The sequence below is a fragment of the Centruroides vittatus genome, unplaced genomic scaffold, assembly GCF_030686945.1.
Source record: "Centruroides vittatus isolate TY-2023 unplaced genomic scaffold, ASM3068694v2 contig_602, whole genome shotgun sequence".
Classification (NCBI taxonomy): domain Eukaryota; kingdom Metazoa; phylum Arthropoda; class Arachnida; order Scorpiones; family Buthidae; genus Centruroides; species Centruroides vittatus.
In genome coordinates, this window is record NW_027122368.1 from 215925 (window position 1) to 238720 (window position 22796).

The 22796-nt window shown below is 33.0% G+C and overlaps 1 protein-coding gene across 2 annotated transcripts in view; it reads right to left on the reverse strand.

The window, feature by feature from the left end:
* LOC136979295 (CTD small phosphatase-like protein 2) overlaps positions 1-22796 on the reverse strand; it is a 90389-nt gene that overhangs the window by 31754 nt on the left and 35839 nt on the right. For both annotated transcript variants that reach the window (XM_067275237.1, XM_067275238.1), the window contains exon 7: positions 18773-18884. In XM_067275237.1, the coding sequence (XP_067131338.1) occupies positions 18773-18884 (112 nt within the window). The remainder of the gene's footprint in view (positions 1-18772; positions 18885-22796) is intronic.

Consider the following 22796-nt stretch of genomic DNA (forward strand, 5'->3'; position numbering starts at 1 on the left):
GATGTTACCAACTTCTCCACGAACAACTTCCTCATAGTTGTTAGCTAGTATGTTCACCAAAAACGTCTTGCTCGTGTTTCAAATGCATCCCACGCTGTCCTTTCCTTCATGTTAACTTCTTCCTTGAAGCAAGGATCCTTCAAAAGCCGTCTTACTTGGGGACGAACAAAAATTACTTTCTTTACTTTTGCATCACTCAGATGGAAAAAACTCTTGCTTCGGGTAAGCAAAGCCTTCTCCTCCTCCTGTCCATACCTTTCACAAAGTTTTTCATCAAACTAAACTTGACATGAAGAGGAGGTAAGAGGATTTTAATTTTCTCCACCAGAATGGGAAAACCAATATTCTTCTGATCTTGTACATTTGTTGCACAATCAAGCCACTTTTTCACCAAGTAGTGACCGGTTCTTGCTCAACTGTCTCATTTACATAAAAACAGTAAAATTTAGTATATTCTCCTTAACTTCTTTCTACAAAAGTTCTCTCTTCTATAGACATGATGCATGTTGTTGAGCCTTTCTTTTCAAAAGATCCAAATCACAAATAAGATCATTCAACTAAGATAGATTGATGAACTGGGACTCTTCTGTGGAACTCTATGATAGGTACTCATCACACCTTGATTGTCATTTTGGCAAGGCATTTCAGGATTGGATTCCTCTTCTGAATCTTCTGTGAAATTCAGAGGTAGGGCCAGTACTGGCATCAATTCATGGGGCACAAATGGATATTGGAATATTGTATCTTGCTTTTTTGATTTTGCTGTAAAGCACTTGATGTCAGTTGTGCAAAAGTAACAATCATCTACATGATTCTGATGTTCCCACTAGACCATAGGGACAGCAAAAGACATTGATTAGTGCGTACCCTTCAACCATCCAGTCAATTTCTGCATGCATGAATTACAGCATATTTTAGAAGCCCAGGTTTTGTCTTGATCTCCCACTTCACAGTCAAACTAACAATAGTATGTTTTCTTCACTAGATACGTCAGTGATTTTCGTTGCACTTTCAAAGTCAGTTTGCCACAAATATAGCAGAAACAGTCCGACTATTTTTTGCATATATGTGACATGTCGAGTCTGAGAGAGAGAGAGAAAATGTCCGAGTCCAAGACTAAGTTCCTTGGATCTTTGCAGGATCTTATATAACTGACAGGCCATACCACCACACCTGACAGGTGGAGGTATAGCCTGAACTGGGCCACCTGACACCTGGGTGAGTGAGGTCACATAATGGTCTAGTCTGATAATAGAGGTACCTGTGGTCTAGTAAGATGTAGCACCTGCCCCAGGAGGGTCCTTTTAAAATAATTCCTGGCATTAAGGAAATATGATTTCTCCAATTTCATATTTTATTGAAGCAACAATAACAGAAATTTTTTATAAAAGAGAGATTTTTCTGCAGAAAAGTGGTATTTTAAAAAACTGTGGGTGATAGAAGCTTTTGGACTTCAGATTCATATTCATACTAAAATACATTTAAAAAATTACATTTTCTTTCACAGGAAGATTTTGATGCAGAACAGTATGATTAGTTGCCAATTAATTTGACTAGAGGTAGGCAGATATGCTGCCATCTTGTATTTTTTTATAAAATTATTCTTAATGATGGAACTAATAAATCAGTGATGAAAAACTGACTTCTCATCCATTTCCAGCCAGAAATGTTTGCAATTTCTTGTACAATACTGTCACTGCTGCAAATGTACAACAGCTCAGTTTAATTAATAAATACAGTCAAACCTGTTTTTATGCGGTGGATAGGGACCGGATAAAAAAAACGCATAAAAAAAAATCGCATGAAACTTCACGAGTGGCTATAAAAAATAGTTTTCGCAACACAATTAAAAAAATATCTTTTTATGCGATCAATAGGGACTGCATAAAAAAAGTCTCACATAGAAAATAACTCAAAACCGTACGAAATAGAATTTATTGACAACAGATGTCAGCACTTGACTGCATCGTCTGGTCTATCGTCTGTTTTACATATTTTTGTCCAGGTGGTGTTTTGTTGACTTAAAAAGTAAATTATTTCATTTTTCGCATATTCATGCAATAATATTACTATAATAAGTTCATTTATGCTATAATAAGTTTATTTAGCTATAATAAGTCAACGTGAGACACGACAAATCGCACGAGACTAGTCGCCAACTATACCGCACAAATAAAAAATCGCACAAAAAAAGACCACATAAAAACAGGTTTGACCGTACATACATACATTAATTAATATACTTAGTATATTAATGCCATATTTATTAATTGTACACTCAAACCCGTTTTTTGTGCGATTTTTTTATTTGTGCGATTTGTTTGTGCAATTTTTTTTGTGTGGTATACCAATTTGATCAAAATTCATATACCGCACAAAAAAATTGCACAAAAAAAAAATCACACAAAAAAAGACCGCACAAAAACAGGTTTGAGTGTACTCACTTGGCATCATTTTTAAGTGTTCATCAATTTTATTACAGATCAGTTTGTTGTAACATATTAATTTTAATAAATTAATTTTTAATTAAAGAAATTTTTGGAAGAAAAAAATCTGCCTGGAGCAGAACTCAAATGCACAACTTCTCTATGGTTATACAGTGGTACCTCGGTATACGTCTACTTTAGAATACGTCCTGTTTGGATGAAACAAATTTTGCTCGGTATACGACTTTTGTTCGGTATACAACTTAATTCAATTATATGCACCACCTATGAACAAGTAGCACTATCAGTGTACTAGACCAAATTAGATGTTCGCAGTGCCACGCAAACATCTAGTTCTATAACTTTGTTAAATTTCTTCTGATTTTAATTTGTAAGTAAAACTTTATTATTTTTATAAATTCAATAATTAAAACCAATGGGATCGGCACATTCAATGAACCACTAAAAACAAAAAACTATTTTCAGTTAAAAGCAAGTAAAACAATACTCGATCTACTACTCAAACAATACATTTACATGATTGCAATAGATGAAAGAATTTCGAAGTTAACAGGTATTAAATATTATGCAAGATACGTTGATGACATAATAATAGTATATGATTCTCGAATAGTTTCGTCTAAAGACATTGAAGACTATGCGAATGGACTACATGAAAACTTAAATTTTACAAGTGAAGATGAACAACAAGAGATGAATTTCTTGGATGTTGTTATAAAGAGAGAGGAAACAAGAGTGTTATTCTGTGAGTATGAAAAACTATGCAATAATAATAAAACTATTAATTATCAATCTTATTGTCCCATAGAGACTAAAAACAATGTATTTGTCATGGAATTAAGGAAGATCTTGAATAGAACAACCTTACAAGAAAATATAGATAGAAATAAAACAAATTTTTAAAAAATTTCTGTTAAATGATTACCCGAAGTATATCCTTTGTATGTGGCATAATTCTTATTTGAATCATAGATATAATGTTAAAAATAAGATGAAAAATATTTCCTATATAAAATTTCCTTATGTGATTAATTTATTCGAAAAATATGAACCAATTTTTAAAGAATTTTCTACATGTATAGTTGCGACCCAAAAAAATAAGATGTCAAATGTGATCAGCATCATAAATAGTGAAGATACAAATATGCCCAGGGATCAATTTAAGATTGCAGATGTTGTATACAGAATGTCTTGTATCTGTCATAATCCAAATTATTACATTGGAGAAACTGGAAGAAGGCTGGAGTTAAGAATAAAGGAACATAAGGCAGCTATTAGATTAAAAAGAATGGAATCTGCGTGGCTTCTGCATTGTAGTGAATTTAATTGTAACATAGATAAAAAAAAATCCTAAAATATTGTATAAAATAGAAAATTGTACTGGAAAAAAAAAAATTGTTGAACATTTTTGCATCACTGCGTATGCAAATCTACTTAATTTAAATACCGGAATGAACGCTGATGCATGCTGGGAAAAGTTGCTGGATATAAAACAGGAACAGCGATTATTAACTTGATGTATCCACTGATGAGGCTTACTAAAGAGGCAAAATGCATTTAAACAAAATAAAAGCGTTGGTAATGAAAGTTTAGTTTGTTTCCTGTCATTTGTTTGCTATTTTGACCTATAAGGTCCTCGAAGTCGGAAGTAGATCAAGTATTGTTTTACTTGCTTTTAACTGAAAATAATTTTTTGTTTTTAGTAGTTGATTTATTATTTTTATTAATCATGAATGCAAAAAGGCAAATGAAAAGCAACAGAAAACTAAAAAAATGAATAGAATCACAATGGAACTGAAAAAAGAGATTGTTGAGAAATATGAAGGTGGCATGCGTGTTCGAGATTTAGCTGTTGCATACCGTATTCCAAGAACGACGATATCGACAATCGTGAAAAATAAAGACATTATTAAATCTGCTAACGTTGTGCAACGAAAGGGGTTAAATCAATTTCTAAACAGAGATTGGAGACATTATATCGTGTTGAGAAATTGCTTTTGCTTTGGATAACTCAAAAACAGTGTGCTGGCGACAGCATATCAGAAGCAATTAATTATTTGCAATTATTACTGCAATAACTTTAAAAATCTATAATAAAATTTATTTTTTTATTAATGTGCTCAAACAGTGTTTCAAGTATTTTACAACCCCATTAATATACCATATCAAGAGGAGTTTTTTTACATGAGAACGAACTAATCATTTTTACATTACTTCTTATGGGAAAGGTTGGTTTGGTATACGTTCTATTTGGTATAAGTCCAAACATCAGGAACCGATTAAGGTCGTATACCGAGGTTCCACTGTATCTAAATTAATAATTCTGGAAACAAAAATCAGAAGGGGGTCTAGATAGCATAATCAGTAATACATCTGCAAAGTAAGCAGAACTTGCAGGTTCAAGTCCCACATGAAACCAATTCTCTTCTTCCCACAATTTCTAAGTTAGAAATTGATTTATTATAATTATTAAAATTGAGATAGATTAAAATTATTAACATATTCTAAAAATAGTTTGACAATTAGGCAAATCATTTGACTTTAATCAATTAAATCAGATTATGAGTTGATGATGTTAATATATATATATATATATATATATTACATCATCAACTCATCATATACATCATATTAACATCATCAACTCATCATAACATCATATATACACAGGGATATATACTATATATATATATCCCTGTGTATATATTATATATATTATATATATATATATATATATATATACACAGGATTAGATAAGAAAGTTCTAGAAGGAAATAGAACAATAGAACAAAGGATAGAAAGAAAAACTAAACTAAACTTAAATTAATATTTACAAAAATATAGCATACAGCCACACTATGAACAATTTGACATATAGTTGAAACTTGCAGATTCCATAATTAGTGGCAGCAATGCCATAAAGTTGACTGAGATGAAGTTTCTTGCTGGTATGTGACATGCAAGAATAATGATGGAAAAATATCAACATATATATACAGTCAAACCTGTTTTTGTGCGATCTTTTTTGTGCAATATATGAAAATTTCAATCAAATTGGAACATAATTGACTCCTGTAAAATTTTTTAAAACTCTATTGGTTGTTTTCTATGACATCAGCAGGTTTTTTCATTTTTTATTCAGTAAAATTTTTTTCTCATACGTTTTTTCGGTCTCCTCTTATTTTAATAGCATAAAAACCATAAATATTATGTTATATTTGAACAGATGCGGTAAGTTAGCTCCCCTCCAGCTTTAGACTGCAGGTGTGAAATTTCAGGCCTTGTTAAATGAAATAACACTTCCTGCAGCTATATTTATCAAATAAAATCATTATTTAACGATTATTTTTAACTTTTTAATGTTAGATTCGTATTTAAGTGGAAATAATTAATTAATATAAAAATTAAAATTCTTAGAGGATTTTTTTCCCCATTAGGTGTTGCAGAAAAAGGCCCAAGGAGTTTAAAAAAGCAATTCCTAGTTATTTTGTACAGTTTCGAGTTATTTTCTAGTGAGACTTTTTTTATGCGGTCCCTATTCGCCGCATTAAAAAAAAAATTTTTTTAATTGTGTTATGAAAACTATTTTTTATAGCCACTCGTGAAGTTTCACGCGATTTTTTTTTAATGCATTTTCTTTTATGCGGTCCCTATCCCCCGCATAAAAACAGGTTTGACTGTATATATAAAGAAACTACATTTCTAAACAAAGCCCCATAAAACAAACAAAAATTAAAAAAAAGATTAACCAAAGAAGAAAAAATCAAAAAAAGACAAACACATTTCCCCTATATATATATTGATATTTTTCCATCAAACAGAGAGGAACAAAGAAGTGAACAGGATCCTGAGGACAAAAAAGAACAGACAAGCCAGTCTTTTGCTAGACCTTGAAGTGTACAGATGTGGTGAGAACACTCTGAGTCACGTTAGCAACGACTGGAGATATCAGAATTAAGTCAAGAAAAAGGATCCTGTTTTAAGAGTAGTATCGCTGAAAGTGGAAGAAAAAAAAAACCTAAGTATTGAAGAAGACAACAACGAGCCAATTTTTATGAGAATAACTTGTGGTATATCACCCAATCGTACACATAGTTCAACACACTGAAAACCCCAGGTATCCCTATTCTTAATATACAGGGTGGGCCAACGAAAACAAAACGGCAGAGTGTTCGTGTTCGTCCAAGCAAATCGCTCGGACAGGTCGATTTTATTCTCGAGGGGACATCTTTTGCAATAAAATTTTTGCGATTCTGAATACAACAGACAACAAAAAATTTTAAAAACTCATTTATTTTGTATTAACTAAATAAACATTTATTTCAAAAAAAATGTTTGTTTAGTTAATATTCAGATTCGCAAAAACTTTATTGCATAAGATGTCCCCTCGAGAATAAAATCGACCTGTCCGAGCGATTTGCTTGGACGAACACGAACACTCTGCCGTTTCGTTTTCGTTGGCCCACCCTGTATATATATTCTTTCTTCTGTCCTCTCATTTTTATCCTTTTCTTTCATTAGTATTAATTTAGTATATAAGATTAGTTTTAAGGTTTCGGGTTTCATATTGTCGTGATCGGGATCTGTACCGTACATGTGCTTTGGATACAACGAACTATTGTTCTACCTGTAATTTAGTATACTATTGTATTGTGCTGTGATGTTGGAATCCCCAATTAAAAATCTGTACAAATAAAACTATGTGAAATTGTTTACTTGTAAAAATGTATCAAATTATTATTTTTACCGTATCCTGTCTGCCTTTGTGGTGAATATTAATTTTGCGCAAACTTAACAATAGTACAGGGTGTCTGAAGTGAGAACGACACATTTTAAAATGCAGCACAAATTCAGTGCATAAAAATAAATGCATTAAACACATTTCATGAAGAAGAACAATTGCGTAAGTTTTCTCAAGAATTAATTAGAATTAATTGAGGTGCATAATAAAATTAATTTGCACTCTATGTCCCCATGATCCCAACATTACACCTTAAGACTTCCTCCTCTGGGAATGTGTAAAGGACAGGATTTATGCTGACACCAAAATCAATAACCTCAATGAAGTTCATTTATGCATACCAGACAGTGTTATGTCACAGATGTTGCAGAACACACAGCAGGAAATTTATTATTTATTTAGATATTCTCCATAAAACAGAAGGAGCACATGTGGAATTTTAAAATTTTGTGTAAAAAGGAATAAAGGTACGACTACAAATTTTTGCAACAAATCTTTGTGAATTTGTCTTCAAATTGCATACCTTAGTTTTATTGTAGTTCTTACCTAATTTTAGTTATAACCTTTCAAAATGTATCAATCTCAATGATAACATCCTGTATAATGAGTAGTAGTATAAATATTTCATCATTCAAAAGCATTTTGTAGATCTTCACATAAATAGTTGTCACTATTTATCAATTAACCCTCATACTATATATAAAAATTGAAAAAATTGAAATATACTAATAGTTATATTTTATAAAATTTTCTCAAGATTTTAACTTTCTGGACTTTTACAGAAATTAATTTTCGGTTATTTAAATAAATAAAATAAATAAATTATTGTTAAACTGGAGTAAATGCCACAAAAACTAAAAACTTCACACTTTAAAGCAACTCCAGCAACATAACTTTAATAAACTAAGCCATTTTCAATCTAATTTGATGGGCCTCCCTCAGTTGTCAAATACATAACAGATATAGATAGATCAACCAAATTTTGAATAAAACAGAACAAATACATTTAACAGTCTTCTCGAAATTACTGGAGTGAGTAAATAAACAAACACAAACAAAAAAAACCTTTTTTAACCAGTAACCAAACTTTAATGCAAATTTGGAACGTTTTCAACCTTCACCAAGGTCTGCCTCAGGTTTTTAACTAAACTGACTTCCAAAATTGGAACGTTAGAATGATGATGTTTGACTTTAAATTTTGAATATCTCAAATTCATACAGCTGATTGACTTTTTGTTCAAATTTTTTTGTACAAGTACTTCCATGCATGTGCCACCATCTCTCAGTCTTTAAAGTTAATACGGTTGTCTTTCAAGTTGGCTTTATATACAGTGGGTGATCAGTTAACAAACATAATCCGTTCCAAGACTTTGTTTGCTATCCGAATTGTTTGTTAACCGATTATCAATTTACCATAGGTTTTTATGAGAATTTATTAATTCGTTCTGGAGATCCAAAAAAATAAAAGATATATACTTTCTTACTATGTTTATTTATATGTAATAATAAAAATACATATATGCACAGTCTTGCATTTTTATTAGTCATGTTTTTTTTTTTTTTGTGGGGTTAAAGAATCTGTCTAATATTGATTGCTTTTCTCTCTTCTTCAGGATTTTCAGAAGTAATTAATAGCACATGTAATTGTAGAGTTCCCCAAGCCTATTAACATCAACCTGGTTTGTATGCCATTGATCTGACATTCCCCATTTCTTCAAAAGATCTTTAATTAATAGCAGATATCGGCATTAATCCTCTTTTTCGGAAGAAAACATATCTCGCCAAGTTTCTTGGTGTTCTTCATTCAAGAGTTCTCGGCGTTCTTATGTCGTCAGATCCGTTTAAGGTTCCATTATGAGTTCTTTAATGTTCTTTATTTCTCAGATGTGATTTTTGTTACTCCTTTGCCTGCTTAAGTCTTCTTGATTTTACTGTATCTTTCTTAGATAAGATTGAACTGCACCCTATTGTAGATTTGTTCAAGCCATACTGCCCAGCAACATCAGACATCTTCTGCCCATTCTCTACCTTTGCTATTATACTCTCACCTTTTGAAAATAAAAACCGACGCAAAACTTAATGAGTGCCTGCCCAACAGTCTCGTGAATAATATAAAAGAATTGTTTCTGTCAGAAAAATAAAAGGCTGGAATTACAAGGGAGTATTTCAAAGTTCAAAGAATACCATCTGATTAAGCATCAATGTTCGAACTTTAAATTTTCCCACTCTGAATAGTTTTGAATTGTTACCTGAAGACAAGGGAAAATCAATTGGTATTTGCTATTTCCATTGCTTCTTTTTATGTTTGTTCAGCAAAGTGTTCGTTATCCAAACATGTGTTCATTGTCCGATCATAAAAATCTTTTGCGAAAGTGTTTGTTATCCGATTTGTTCGTTAACCGATCACCCACTGTATTTCCAAAGCATCCAGGTTACGAATATGGTCTGTTTGAAAGGCCTGCTTAATTAATCTGGTGTTCTGGAGGTACGCATGTACTTCCGGCTCAGTGGCATATGTGGATAAGGCGATGGTATGCCTGTTGTTTGCAAGGTCGTATTGATGTTTACATACCCTTTTACAGTATTGATCGTATGGTTGAGCCAATATATACTAAGTCCCTTTGGAATCTATCATCCCTAAGAGGAATAGAGTACACTCCTGGGGCTCTGCTTTGATCCATTTTATCTTTTGCATTGCGTAGCAGCTTGTATATTGTAGTGGATCTCCTGTACGTGATTTCTGTACCATTCTGGCCTGCAATATCTTTGCATAAGAAGTTCAAACGTTGATTGAACTGAACTATGGTGCACCTGGAGCCTGTGATGCATTGTTGGCCTCTATTAGAAGTAGACTGGGTGTTGGAAATGTTGTGTGAGGCAAATTGGTTGGCGTAGACGCAGGCTGTACTATGTATCATGTCTCTTCTGTAGCCATGTTCAACCGCTATATCTTCTATACTTTGTAGCTCCAGCAGAGTGTCTTGCCTATTAGTGTGATGAGTGAAGGCCCATCTAGTTAGGGCACAGAATGTGGCAATTTTATACGAAAAGGAGTCTGACAAGTTTGCTGGGATGAATAGTGGTACTTAGTCCAGTTTGTAATAAATGCTCATTTCCACCCGGCCCCTATTGAGATGCATGCTGACATCTAAGAAATGAGCGTTACAGTTACTTATTTGATCCAGCTTAAGGGTAAAATTCAGCTTTTTTTTAACATGCATGAACAACAACTTGTACAATCTTAGAGCTGTATTGTCCACTTTCTTATTGACTGTGTACTGGTATTCATTAATCCTGTGAAGCAAGTTGTGCCTGGTAGCACCTATATATGCCATTTTTCTGTTGAAGTGAAAGTCTTCATTTAGAAAAGAATAAATTCCAGAGGAATCATCAAAGTAATAATGCTTCTTGTTGTTCCATGAAATCTTAAACATCATAGGACTGCATTTATAAACCAGGCTTATGTTGTTATTCATTATTTTTACTTTTAATTTTGGCTTAGATTTAAATTTTAAATATATTTATTTGTATTTTGTTAGCATAAGGTTGCCGTTGAGAACAAATCACACAGGAACACTCTTAGTGGAAAAAAGTCGGTTTATTGATAGGAAAGGATATGCATTTTGGGCTTAATGCTCCTCTTCAGTCCTATTATAACAGATTTATCAGAAAAAATTATTACAGAGTTACAGATTTACCAATTGTGTTGAAATATTTAGGATACGTGTACAAAGGTTTATACAATAAAACATAATTACCTGAGATTATAGTGAGTTAGGACAACACGACTCATGAGAAGACATAGGTGGAAAAAAGGGAGAAAAGGGTGGAGCTAAAAGAATTTAGCTCCACCCTTGTACACATTTTAACAGTATAACAATATGTGCTAGAATAAAAAGGGAGTAAACATAAATATAAAATTAAGTACATAATTAAGAGACAGAATTTTTATAAAATTAATAAGGGAATACTTGTAGGGTGTGAAATAATTCCGATAAAATGTACAGTACAAAAAACATAGAGCAGATAAAAGAGGTTAAAAAGATATGAGTATTCCCTGTATCGTTCACTGAATGTTTGGTATGATAACCTACACAGTGGGATACAAAAGAGGGAAGGAGGTAGTACATCTTAATGGGCTTTGCTACTTAGTGAGGAATGGTTGCCAGATGTCATTGACGACTGCACCTGTATTTAGGTTCATTCTGTGTATTTCATTTGTTTTAATAATTTCAATGTGCTCATAAAATTTTATTTTAATAATATGTTTTTCTTTTTTAAGAATTTTGATGCTGTTGAGTAAGATCTCACTGAGTTGGTGTAATCATACTTCACTGCTCTTATATGCTCATTTATATGGGTTTTTAACACTCTGCTAGTTTCACCTATGTAATAGTACTTTGGATGACACATACGAGCAAAGCTGTAGACAAGATTATTATTTAATAAAACATCAGTATTACTATTAGTTTGTTCTTTGATTTTTAAGAAATTTTTGATTTTATTGTTTAGTGTGGGTGCTAAAATGATATTATATAGTGTTAGTATTCTTTGGATTTTTTCAAAAATAGTAGGGGGTATAATCTAATTTTTTGTAAATTATTTGTGTATTTGGTTTGGGTTGACCTGACGAGTGGTTGTGTAGCCATTTTTTGATAATTCTGTTTGGGTAGTTATTTAATTGAAAGGTGCAATAAATTTGGTTTAATATTTGGTTATAATAGGACTGAAGAGAGGGCATTAAGCCCAAAATGCATATCCTTTCTTATCAATAAACTGATCTTTTTCCTGTGCAATTTGTTCTCAACGGCAACCTTACACTAAGAAAATACGTAAAGAGAACAACAAGCAACCAAGATTTAAATATATTGTTTTTTCTTTATTTTTAAATTTATTTGTTCTATATTCATATATTCTCGTTCTTTATCCATATGTATTTGATAACTGAGAAAGATCTAACAAATTAATACATAAAAACATTTTTAACTTAAATTTATGTTGCTGGAGCTGCATTAAAATGTGAAATTTTCTGTTGCTGAAATAACTTTAAATATCTAGAAGTATTATTAAACAGCTACATTACAGGGGTCAGCAACCTGCAGTTCTGGAGCCATGTGTGGTTCTTTTAATGCATAATTGAGGCTCTTTTTAAGTTCGTAGATAATACACATATAACAGAATAAAATTTTAAATTTAAGTAAAATAAAAAGATAATTTGTAAACTCCACTAATATTTTTTAAAGACTTTTTAATTCCACTAATCACTTATAATTTCACTATCAAAATAAGAACTAAACTTAATAATAATAATGATAATAATAACTGAATATCACCCTGAGAAAAAACACACCAAACTAACCTACCAAAAATAGAATTTAGCACTTCAGCAGATGGCAGTGGATGGGTAATATTTTGTGAGCATCTTTGGGCAGTTTCGTCCATGGCCCTCATGGTTTCGTCTAAAAATATAACCTGTGGAGACATCTTGTGACTGTAAGGCAAATTTAAAAATCGGAGAAATGAATCATCACCAATACTCCATGCAGTTTCTGCTGCCTGATTTAATTTAAAAATGGTGACATGAATAATCATGTCCTCTTGGCATATTTATACTGTTCTTATTTACTCGTGTTTAGTTCATTAAATATTATAGTGTGCAAAAGAAAAATATTGAATAAAAGTTTTTCCTAGTATTGAGGGTAACATTTAATATGGCTGGAAAAAGAGAAAAGTAGAAGAAGAAAATCGAAAATTTAGAAATGAATAGACTGAACCCTATGCAGTTGTTGCAAATTTAACAAGATTTCCAGTGTGTTTAATATGTCAAGTAAAGTTTTCTAATAACAAAAAATCGAATGTACAAAGGCATTTTTTAAAAAAAACATGAAGCATTTGCAAACACTTATCAAGAGAGAGAAGAGAGAAGAAAGGCAGTAGAAGAACTTCAACGTAAAATGAACTTAAGTAAAGGAACATTTTCAAATTGGATAAAATCAAATAATAATACAACCATTGCCAGTTTTGTTGCCACTTTAGAATTAGTGAAACAGAGTAAATCATTTAAGATGGCGATTTTATGAAAGATTGTTTTATTAAAATGTATGAATACTTTTTTTCAGATTTTAAAAATAAAACAGAAATAATTGCTAACGTAAAAGATATGTCATTTTCTGCTAATACTGTAAGAGACAGAACTGTTCGTATGGCAGAAGATGTAACTAGTTAGCAAGGTTACAGATTTAAATTCAACACCAGGATTTTCTATTGCCTGTGATGAATCTTGCAATGTAAATGATACTGCACAGGTTGTACTTATTTATAGATATGTTGACTCTGTCGGACCTCGGGAAGAGTTACATGATATACTGCCACTTACATGACAAACTTGAGGTGAGGATATAAAATCTGCTGTTACCAATTGTTTGAAAAGTAAAAATATTGATATTAATAAAATAGTTTCAATTGTAACTGATAGAGCACCAAGTATGAAAGGTGAAAAGAAAGGTTTTGTTTCTGCGTTTAAAAAAACAAAATTTGCATGACGTTTCTTTGTTTCACTGCATAACCCCTCAAGAGGCAATTGTTCACAAACCTTTCTGAAGCAAATAAAATTAGTTATGGACCCAGTTGTACAAATTGTAAACAAAATAATGGCAAGACCACTATATCGTCAGCAATTTTGTGAACTTCTTAGTGAAGTTAACAGCCAATATTCTGATCTTTTACACAACAAAGTAAGGTGGCTTTCCAATAAAGCATTGTTAATGCAATTTGCTGCTTGCATTGAAGAAATAAAATAATTTTTTTAAACCAAAAAGATCTTTTGAACAAAAATTATGTTTGTTTACTGCAGACTTAGAGAAAGGAACAATGCTACATTTTCCTAGATTAAAGAAATAGCAACAGAATCATATTTCAATAATTTAATATATTTCACGCAAATAATGATAAATATGAAATCGGAATTTGGTGAGAGATTTAAAGAATTTATAAAAGAACAAGAAACCTTAAAATTTACAAGCAAAGAAGCACTACAACCAGAAATGAATTTTTTAGATATCATTATAAAGAGAGAAGAAACAAGGGTTTTATTTCGTAAGTACGAAAAACCATGTAATATTAAAAAAATTATTAATTACAAATCTTATTGTCCCTTAGAGACTAAAAAGAATGTATTTATCATGGAATTAAACAAGATTATAAATAGAACAACTTTACAGGAAAATATAGATAATAGAAATAAGACAACTTTTTAAAAAATTTCTGTTAAATGATTATCCTAAGTATATTCTCCATAAGTGGTATAACTCTTATTTGAATTATAGATTTAATGGTAAAAATGAAATAAGAAATATTTTTTATGTTAAATTTCCTTAAGTGATTAATTTATTCGAAAAATATAAACCAATTTTTAAAGAATTTTCTACATGTATAGTTGCAAACCAAAAAAACAAGATGTCAAACATGATTAGCATCTTAAATAATGAAGTTACAAATATACCTAGGGATCAATTTAAAACTGCAGGTGTCGTCTACAGATTATCATGTACCCGCCCAAATCCAAGTTATTACATCGGGGAAACTGGAAGAAAACTGGAATTGAGGATAAAAGAACATGAAGCAGCTGTCAGATTAAGAAGGAAGGAATCGGCGTGGTTCTTGCATTGTAACGAATTTGATTGTAATATAAATAAGAAAAATGTTAAAATATTATATAAAATAGAAAATTGTATTGAAAGAAGAATTATTGAACATTTTTGCATCATCACACATGCAAATGTTATAAATTTAAATACCGGGATGAACATTGATGCATGCTGGAAAAAGTTTACTTGACATAAAACAGGAGCAGCGGTTGCTAGTCTGATGTATCCACTGATGAGGCTTACTTGTGAAGCGAAATGCATTTGGAGTATAGCAATTGTAGAAAAAACAGAATAAAAATGCTGGTAATAATGAAAGTTTAGGTTTTTTCATCATTTGTTTATCTGTTTAACTTGTATTGTTCCTCGAAGTCAGAGTGTTTTTTCTTGTTTTTAAACTAAAAATATTTTTATTTTTAGTATTTTATTAATTATACCGATCCCATTGTTTTTAATCATTGAAACCGTATCGCTTTTATCAAGACCACTCAAAATCAATTCTACCAATTTGAATATTTCAAAGTTCAACATCGCCTAAACACCAGGTTGAAATCAGCACTTCTGGAACCTGTTACTGGATGTGCTTCGTAAAAATATAGACTTCACAAATGCTTTTGAACTTTTGAACAGTTTCTTCTTCAGGTGAAATCCAATGGAATGTTTCAAAATGGAACGTGAATATTCAAAAAAACAAATCGAACACCTGTTTTACAAAATCCGTTGCGAAAGGCATGCACGTTCATGTGTGGATGGTAGTAATTAAGGGACGGTGTCTATGAGAACCTGTCAGGTTACCAATAGATTAAGCTCCTCCTTCCAGTTGACGCAGGTGGTCCTGTAGCTAGCTCTGTGAATGACTATGGTTTCCAGCCATTTAAGATGCTCCTGGTAGGGTGTACTGATGAGGATCTCAGCCTTGTTAAATTCTGCCTTGATGTCCGGATCTGATGAATACATGGCAAGGGCAGTAGTGAGTCGCCCATGCTGAAGGTCCGCTCGGTGTTCTCTTATTTCAGTACTTAAAGAACGTTTGGTGGAACCAATATATATCAGGTCCTTGTCCCATCTGTTGTCTTTAAGCAGGATGGAGTAGACACCGGGAAGTCTGTTACAATCTGGAGAGTCTTTTCCATTTCGAAGGATGTCAAAGATCGCCGGAAACCTCCTGTATGCTATCTGCATATGATGTTTGTTGGCAATCTCCTTGTATACCGCCTTAATATATGGGTTAAATGTGATTGGGACACGTGTTAGAGCTGTTAGGATTGATGCTGGCCCTTGCATTCATGGTGGGTGTGCATTGTAGTGGTGATGTCACTCAATTAAACAGTGCATTAGATTAGGGTACCTGTGTTGGTTGCTATCCTCTTAATGTGAGCTAACTCGGTGGTTAGGACTTGCACAGTGGACGAATGGGAGAATGCCCTTCTAACTAGAGCATTCAACACTGAAGTTTTATATGAGAATGGGTCGCATGAACCCACAGGTATGTATGTAGAAGACACACACGGTTTGCGGTATACCGATGTGCAGATGGTAAACCCTTCCACTATAATGCTTATGTCCAGAAGATGGACCTCAGTGCTGCTAGTTTGCTCAACTCCTACTGTTAAGCCATATGAATTGTTATTAAAGACTTGTACAAAAGACGACAAATCTGGCACCGTCTTCCACTTGATGAAAATGTCGTCTATGTATCTCTTATGAAGTAGGATGTTTGGGAGAAATGGTGGGAGGACCTTGCGCTCAGTTGTCTAATGACCATTTCGCAAAGGTCTCCGGACACTGGGCTACCCATGGGCACTCCTCTTTTCTGCTTGTAAACAGTATCATTGAAAGCAAAGATCAAATTGTAACAGATGAGATGGACCATTTCTAGCATTTGTTGGTGTAGAGTCTGATCTTGAACCAAAGTAAGCAAAAAATCCCTAAGGGAGCAAAAGGCTGGAGGGAGTTCCACTGAAAGGTAAAGAAATTTGAAGTCCAAGATGGTAATAAATTGCAGTGATGAGCATAGATCCTGTAGGAGGTGGATGAGGTCTACAGGATTATCAATGATATGAGGGTAGGCTTCCAGGTGGGGAGATAGTAGATGGTGGGTAGCCTTCTCTAGCTTGCATGTGGCTTTATCCACTATTGGACGTAGTTGCTGGCCCATTTTGTGCTTCTTGGCAAAGGCGAAAAGCCTAGGTGTGTCTGGGGAATCAACTTCTATGTTGCCCAATGCCAGGTGTCTGGCTAACTTAGAGTTTGTGAAGCACTTAATGTTAGCTTGCAGCTTGTCAACAAAATCTTTATCCTCTCTCTCACATTGAGTAATACTGATGTATTCCTTTAATCCTTGCTGGTATGAGCTACGCTTCATGAGGACCAATGTCCTAGACTTACCAGCTCTAGTGAGAGTGATCTCGTTCCGTCGCATCCATTCGCTAGTATGTTTTAGCTTACTTCTTAACTCTGCTACCTCCGGTTGCTCATTAGCTTTTTGTATTTTTAGCGTGGCTACCCATCTATAGTACTCTTTTTGGGTGTCAGGCAGGCTCTTTATTAGGAACTCCAAGTCTGGAATGAGGTCTCTAGTCCCTGCTCTAGGAGGTGGAGGTGCAAATGTTGAACCATGCTTAAGTACAGTACATCCATGACAAACTTAGATGGTTGTATGTTATCCCATATGACAAAGGGAAATGCTGAGTGTTGTCTACTCTTGGGTATTTGAAATCTTAATATCCACTGCAGCTTCTTGTGGTAGCATCTCTGTAGGTTGGCATATAGTCGTTCATGGATGGGAAATAATCTGGCATTTTCCTGCACTAATAGTTCAGGATCCCTACGGAATAAGGAGTCTTCAATCTTAATCAGCTCCTTCAGCTTAGAGAAAACCCATTTCCTGGAGGATCGAATGGCCCTGTTAAGGCACATATTTAGTGATATTTTGAATATTTCACCTTTTAGTGATATTGATCAGGCAGTTTTTCAACTAGAACTAGCAGATTTAAAAATCAAGGAAATGTGAAGTTCAAAATTTGTAAATCTTAAAAGTGAATTAGAAAATTTAGAGAGAGAAATCTACTTTTGCTGCAACGGTCTGAGATAGAAAATCTTAAAAGGCAAATCAAGTTGATTTTGATACTTGGAACAGTTTTCCTGATATTTATATTCAATTAAAAACTTATGCATTTGGAGTTCTATTGATTTTCGGATCAACATACTTTAGCCAACAGACATTTAAGAACATGAATTTTATTAAAAATAAACTAAGAAATCAGCTAAACAATGTGAGTCTGCCATTTGTTTGAAAATGAAAGTAACATCGCATTCACCAAATTTTGTCAAACTTTATCGAGAAATTCAGTAAGAAAACTCTCATTACAAACCATATATTGTTCTTATTTTTTTATGCAGTTTTCTATTTTAATTTAGTTATTCATACAAGTTAAATATATGAAATATTTTAAATTTCAGCATACTATTTGACCAAACAAAAATGTTAATTTATATGTAAGAATGTTTAAAATCATCTATTTTTTACTTTAATAATTATACTCTTTTTTATAATTACGACTATTATAGCATTGATAATAAATAATTGAATTGCAGTGTATTTTATTACAGCACAGAACCTTTAAGAAAAGCACAAATGAACCCATTTTAACAAAAATAACACATTTTAGACTCAATTTCAAAAATGTAATAATTCAAGTTGCTGACTTGTGGCTCCATAAGTATTATTATTTTGGTAAATATTATTCTAAAAATGGCTCTTTACAAAATAAGGTTGCTGACCCCTGAGCTACAAAATAGCTTTATTATTATTATTTCTATTTAGGTCAACTTGATAATACTGATTATAGAAAATATAGTTCATATTGAAAGCTTTATTCATAATTAATTTAATTATTCACTCAAATATCTGCAAAATTATTTGATATATTTTAACTTACCAAATCTAATACTAGAGAAAATTCTGGGCTGCTACGAGTTTTTAATGGGAGAGCTGGGCATCGAGCTCTCATTTCGGGTGTAAGTGGCGGTAGATGCTTAATAAAATAATATCTGAAAAAGTTTATATTAAAATTTTTTCATTTTCAACTATAATTACAATTCACAAAATATAATCATATGTTAGTAGTTTTTTTAAAATTTCAGGGTTCATAGCAGTTTGTCATTGTAAACTCTTCCAATATGTAAGCTAAAACTTATATATAATAAATCAAACCATTCACACTTTTTCCAACAGCAACACTTTAATACACAACATTTTCAGCCACATTTAGGAACCTGCATCAGGTTTTAACATTAGCGAGGTTGAGGACGAAGTTTTAAATGCAAAAACGTGTACGTCGGACGTTCGGCGCAGCTTTCCTGTAAGCCTAGAAGTTTGACAATGGTGTTTGGAAAGTCAGTGGAATCATGTTCGACATTCTAAATGCCATTATCAAACTTCTAGGCTTACAGAAAAGCGGCGCCGAACGTCCGACGTACACGTTTTTGCGTTTAAAACCATGGCCTGAACCTCGCTATTAACTAAATCAAAAATACATAACGAAATAAAAATTCAGTATACTTTTGTGTGATGTTGATGTCAAAAGTTTTGAAAATAGATATTTCCCAACCATATGTTTATGTAGATAGAATTACATGAATAACAAAATCAATTAATTAAATAAGTACATATTATAAAGTAATAATATATAAAATAGATATCACATAACTTTACAATTACAGAAAAGTAAGTTGTGACCCTTGAGCTAGACCTAGGTCTGCTAGTCTACAAATAAAAACAAGTCAGCTTACAGAAATGGATTTATTTAGAACTAACACATGCTCAGCAAACAGAGGGCTCATACGATTTTATCTGCAAAGCTCTTTTCTTCACTCACATGTCCCAAGTACAAATAGCATGTGTATCATCACTGTCCATCCACCTATGTTAACGCATAACAAAGTCTACACAAAACTTATATTAACAAGGTAGGTTCAATGAGAACCTTGAACTCACAGTAATTCCATACTTGAACAGGGATGTCTAACCGACAGTTACAGCACGTAAAGACAAAATAATTGCTCGGGACGATACCTCAGACGCTTTCACTTCCTTTCCAATTCTCTTTACTCTGTTGTTCTCTCAACTGCCTCAGATGGAACTGGATTCTAGTCCTTCTCCTTTCTCCAATGTTCCAGATGGTTTCCTTCTTCCTTACACACGTGCCTTCTTGATATCTCAACAAATGTGCCAACTAAGACGAGATGAATAAAAAAATGTCCTTCCACACCTGGACCTTCTGCTTAAACCCCTTTCTTGCTGACCTTTTGACAACCAATCTAAAAGCCCTTTTACACACACCTCTGAAAAGGTGGTTTGGCAAAAGAAGGTCATGTGTCAACCGTGATAGTATTCCTTCGAACTTTGAAACTCTCCCTTGTAATTCCAGCTTTTTGTTTACCTTTCTGATAAATAATTTATAGTTTTCACAGAACTCTCATGCGAGCACTCATTAAGTTTTATGTCAGTTTTTATTTTCGAAAGGTGAGAGTATAATATCAAAGGTATAGTGTGAATAAAAAATGTCTGATGTTGCTGGGCAGGGCTTTTTGACACATAATTTCTTGGGTAGAGATATCACCTCTCACCTGCCTGTCATTGATCCAAACCATCAACAGCCTTTCCATTTCATCATGGAGTGAAGACCTACGCTTCACATGGAAGATTTTGGAGACTCCCTTGGCAACCTTGGCTGACTTGATGGTGTCTTTCTTTCTTAAAATGGTGTTGATGGTGGTCTTGCTGAGACCAAACTCTTTGACAAGATCACACTGTTTTACCTCACTTTCACTCCTCCTGATGAGTTCTTGCTTTGTTCCAATTGAAACCACCTTTCTGTTTTTTTAGAAGCCATGATCTGCACAACACTTGAATAAATGTAAATACTCTGCACTGAGGTGATGTACAGTACATAATAAACAAGGGAGCAAGCCAAATCCCAATGGGAGCTCTGTACTTCAGGCAGCAAAGGAGTTCAACCATCAGGGATATTCGTGAAGAAGGAAAAAAAAACAGCTTACTCTTCTGCAGCCAAAGAGAAACTGTTTTCAAGGCTCCCAAAATTCCTACATCAAGAAGCTATTCTGGGAAGCCAAGAAGGGGAAAACATCTAAAAATAGCAGATTGTCATTGGCAACGGCAAAAGAGTGGAAACATCATTTGCACTTGTTCTCAGAAAGTCCGTTGTTTGCCTCACGTAACTGCCGAACGGAAAGTCCATTGTTTGCAGCGTTCTTTATTCGAGGCGTATGTTTTACGAGGCACCACTGTATTTTTTATTTTTTGGAGTCTCCAGAACAAATTAATCAAATTCCCATAAAAACCTTAGGTAAATCGATAATCGATTAACAAACAATTCAGACAGTGAACAAAGTTTTGGAACGGATTTTGTTCGTTAACCGATCACCCACTGTATATAACATATATACACACACACACACACACACACACACACACCTGTAAGTCCAATACTTATATTAAAGCTAAATGATCACCAGATTAAATCTGGTTATATTACTGTTACTATTAATAATTAAATACCGAGTAATTTGTGCCTAAAAGTAGTCATTAGGCCCATCTCTTATTAAATTTAATAATTATAATTAAATTAACATTTATTAAATAATTTAGACAATTCTGGAAGAAAAGAATAGGACCAGAGCAGGACTCAAACCTGCAACTGTCACTACAGTGCACATTGCCAAGTTACACTACCTGGATTGCTGTCCAACCTTTGCTTCCAAATACATTAATTTTATATATAAACATACAAGTTACTCATGGTGCCAACTAAGGACAACTCGATATCCATAGCCCAGTTGGTGCCATGAGTAACTAGTATTGGTGCCATAAGTAGCTTTTTACATAGAGTTGCTAAAGAAGTTTTACTAAATTAACAACATAACTGTCTATCGGAGTTACAGGAAAGATTTATTTAAGCAAGTACTTTCAACAGTATATAATCATCCTCTTCAAGCAGCATCATCATACAAAAAGAACAAAATTCTACTTTTTAAAAATGGAAGACAAATAGTAAGGAAGTAACATTTCTCAATGTTGTTCCTCATGCACAAGCACGGAACATATTAATAAGTGAAGAAATAACACACACTTCGTGCTTGGAATGATACTGATGAGAAACAACAGTAAAACTGCATTAAAATTCACATACTTTTAAATAAATTGCTGGTACTTTCAATGACTTACAGTCATTCGTCATCAGGCAATAATTGAACATAATATTTAAACTTTAGAATAGAACAAAATGTAAAATGGATTTTTTAAAAGTATACAGGCACATGGCTAAGATACCAAACATTTGTATAATTAAAACAAGATATAAAATAAACATAAATAGTAAGGTTTACATGAAAATTATTGGGATAAATAAAAATAAAAATAAAAATAAATCCTGAAGTGTAAAATTTTGTAAGAGCACCTATGGGCTGACTTGTTTAAACAATGCTATCCACAATTGTGGAATATGAACGGTGATGCAGATGGGATATATAGGTTTTCCCAAATGAACAAAGTTCTTTTTTTCATAGCACTGCCTCATTAACTTAACTTGAGCCCAAAGGGGCTCATAGCCATGCTCTAATATTCCTTTAGAGAATTCCGTTGCAGGTCTATTGTTTGCGATGTCATTTTCATGCTCCCCAATACAAACTTGCAACATTCTGGCTATGGCCCCAATATACAATGTTGTAGATCCTGTTAAAGAGTGCTGTAACAGAATTGTATAAACCCCCAATTTTTCATATAGAGTAACACTGTACCTGTCATTACACCACAATCTATGTAAAGTTGGTTGAGGAACAATTGGTAAAAGAAAGTCATAAGTTCTAAAGATACAGGCAATGTGTAAAGATAAAAAGCCACAAAAGGAATCGGGAGTTGTGCAAAGTGGCGTTCGTGTTTAT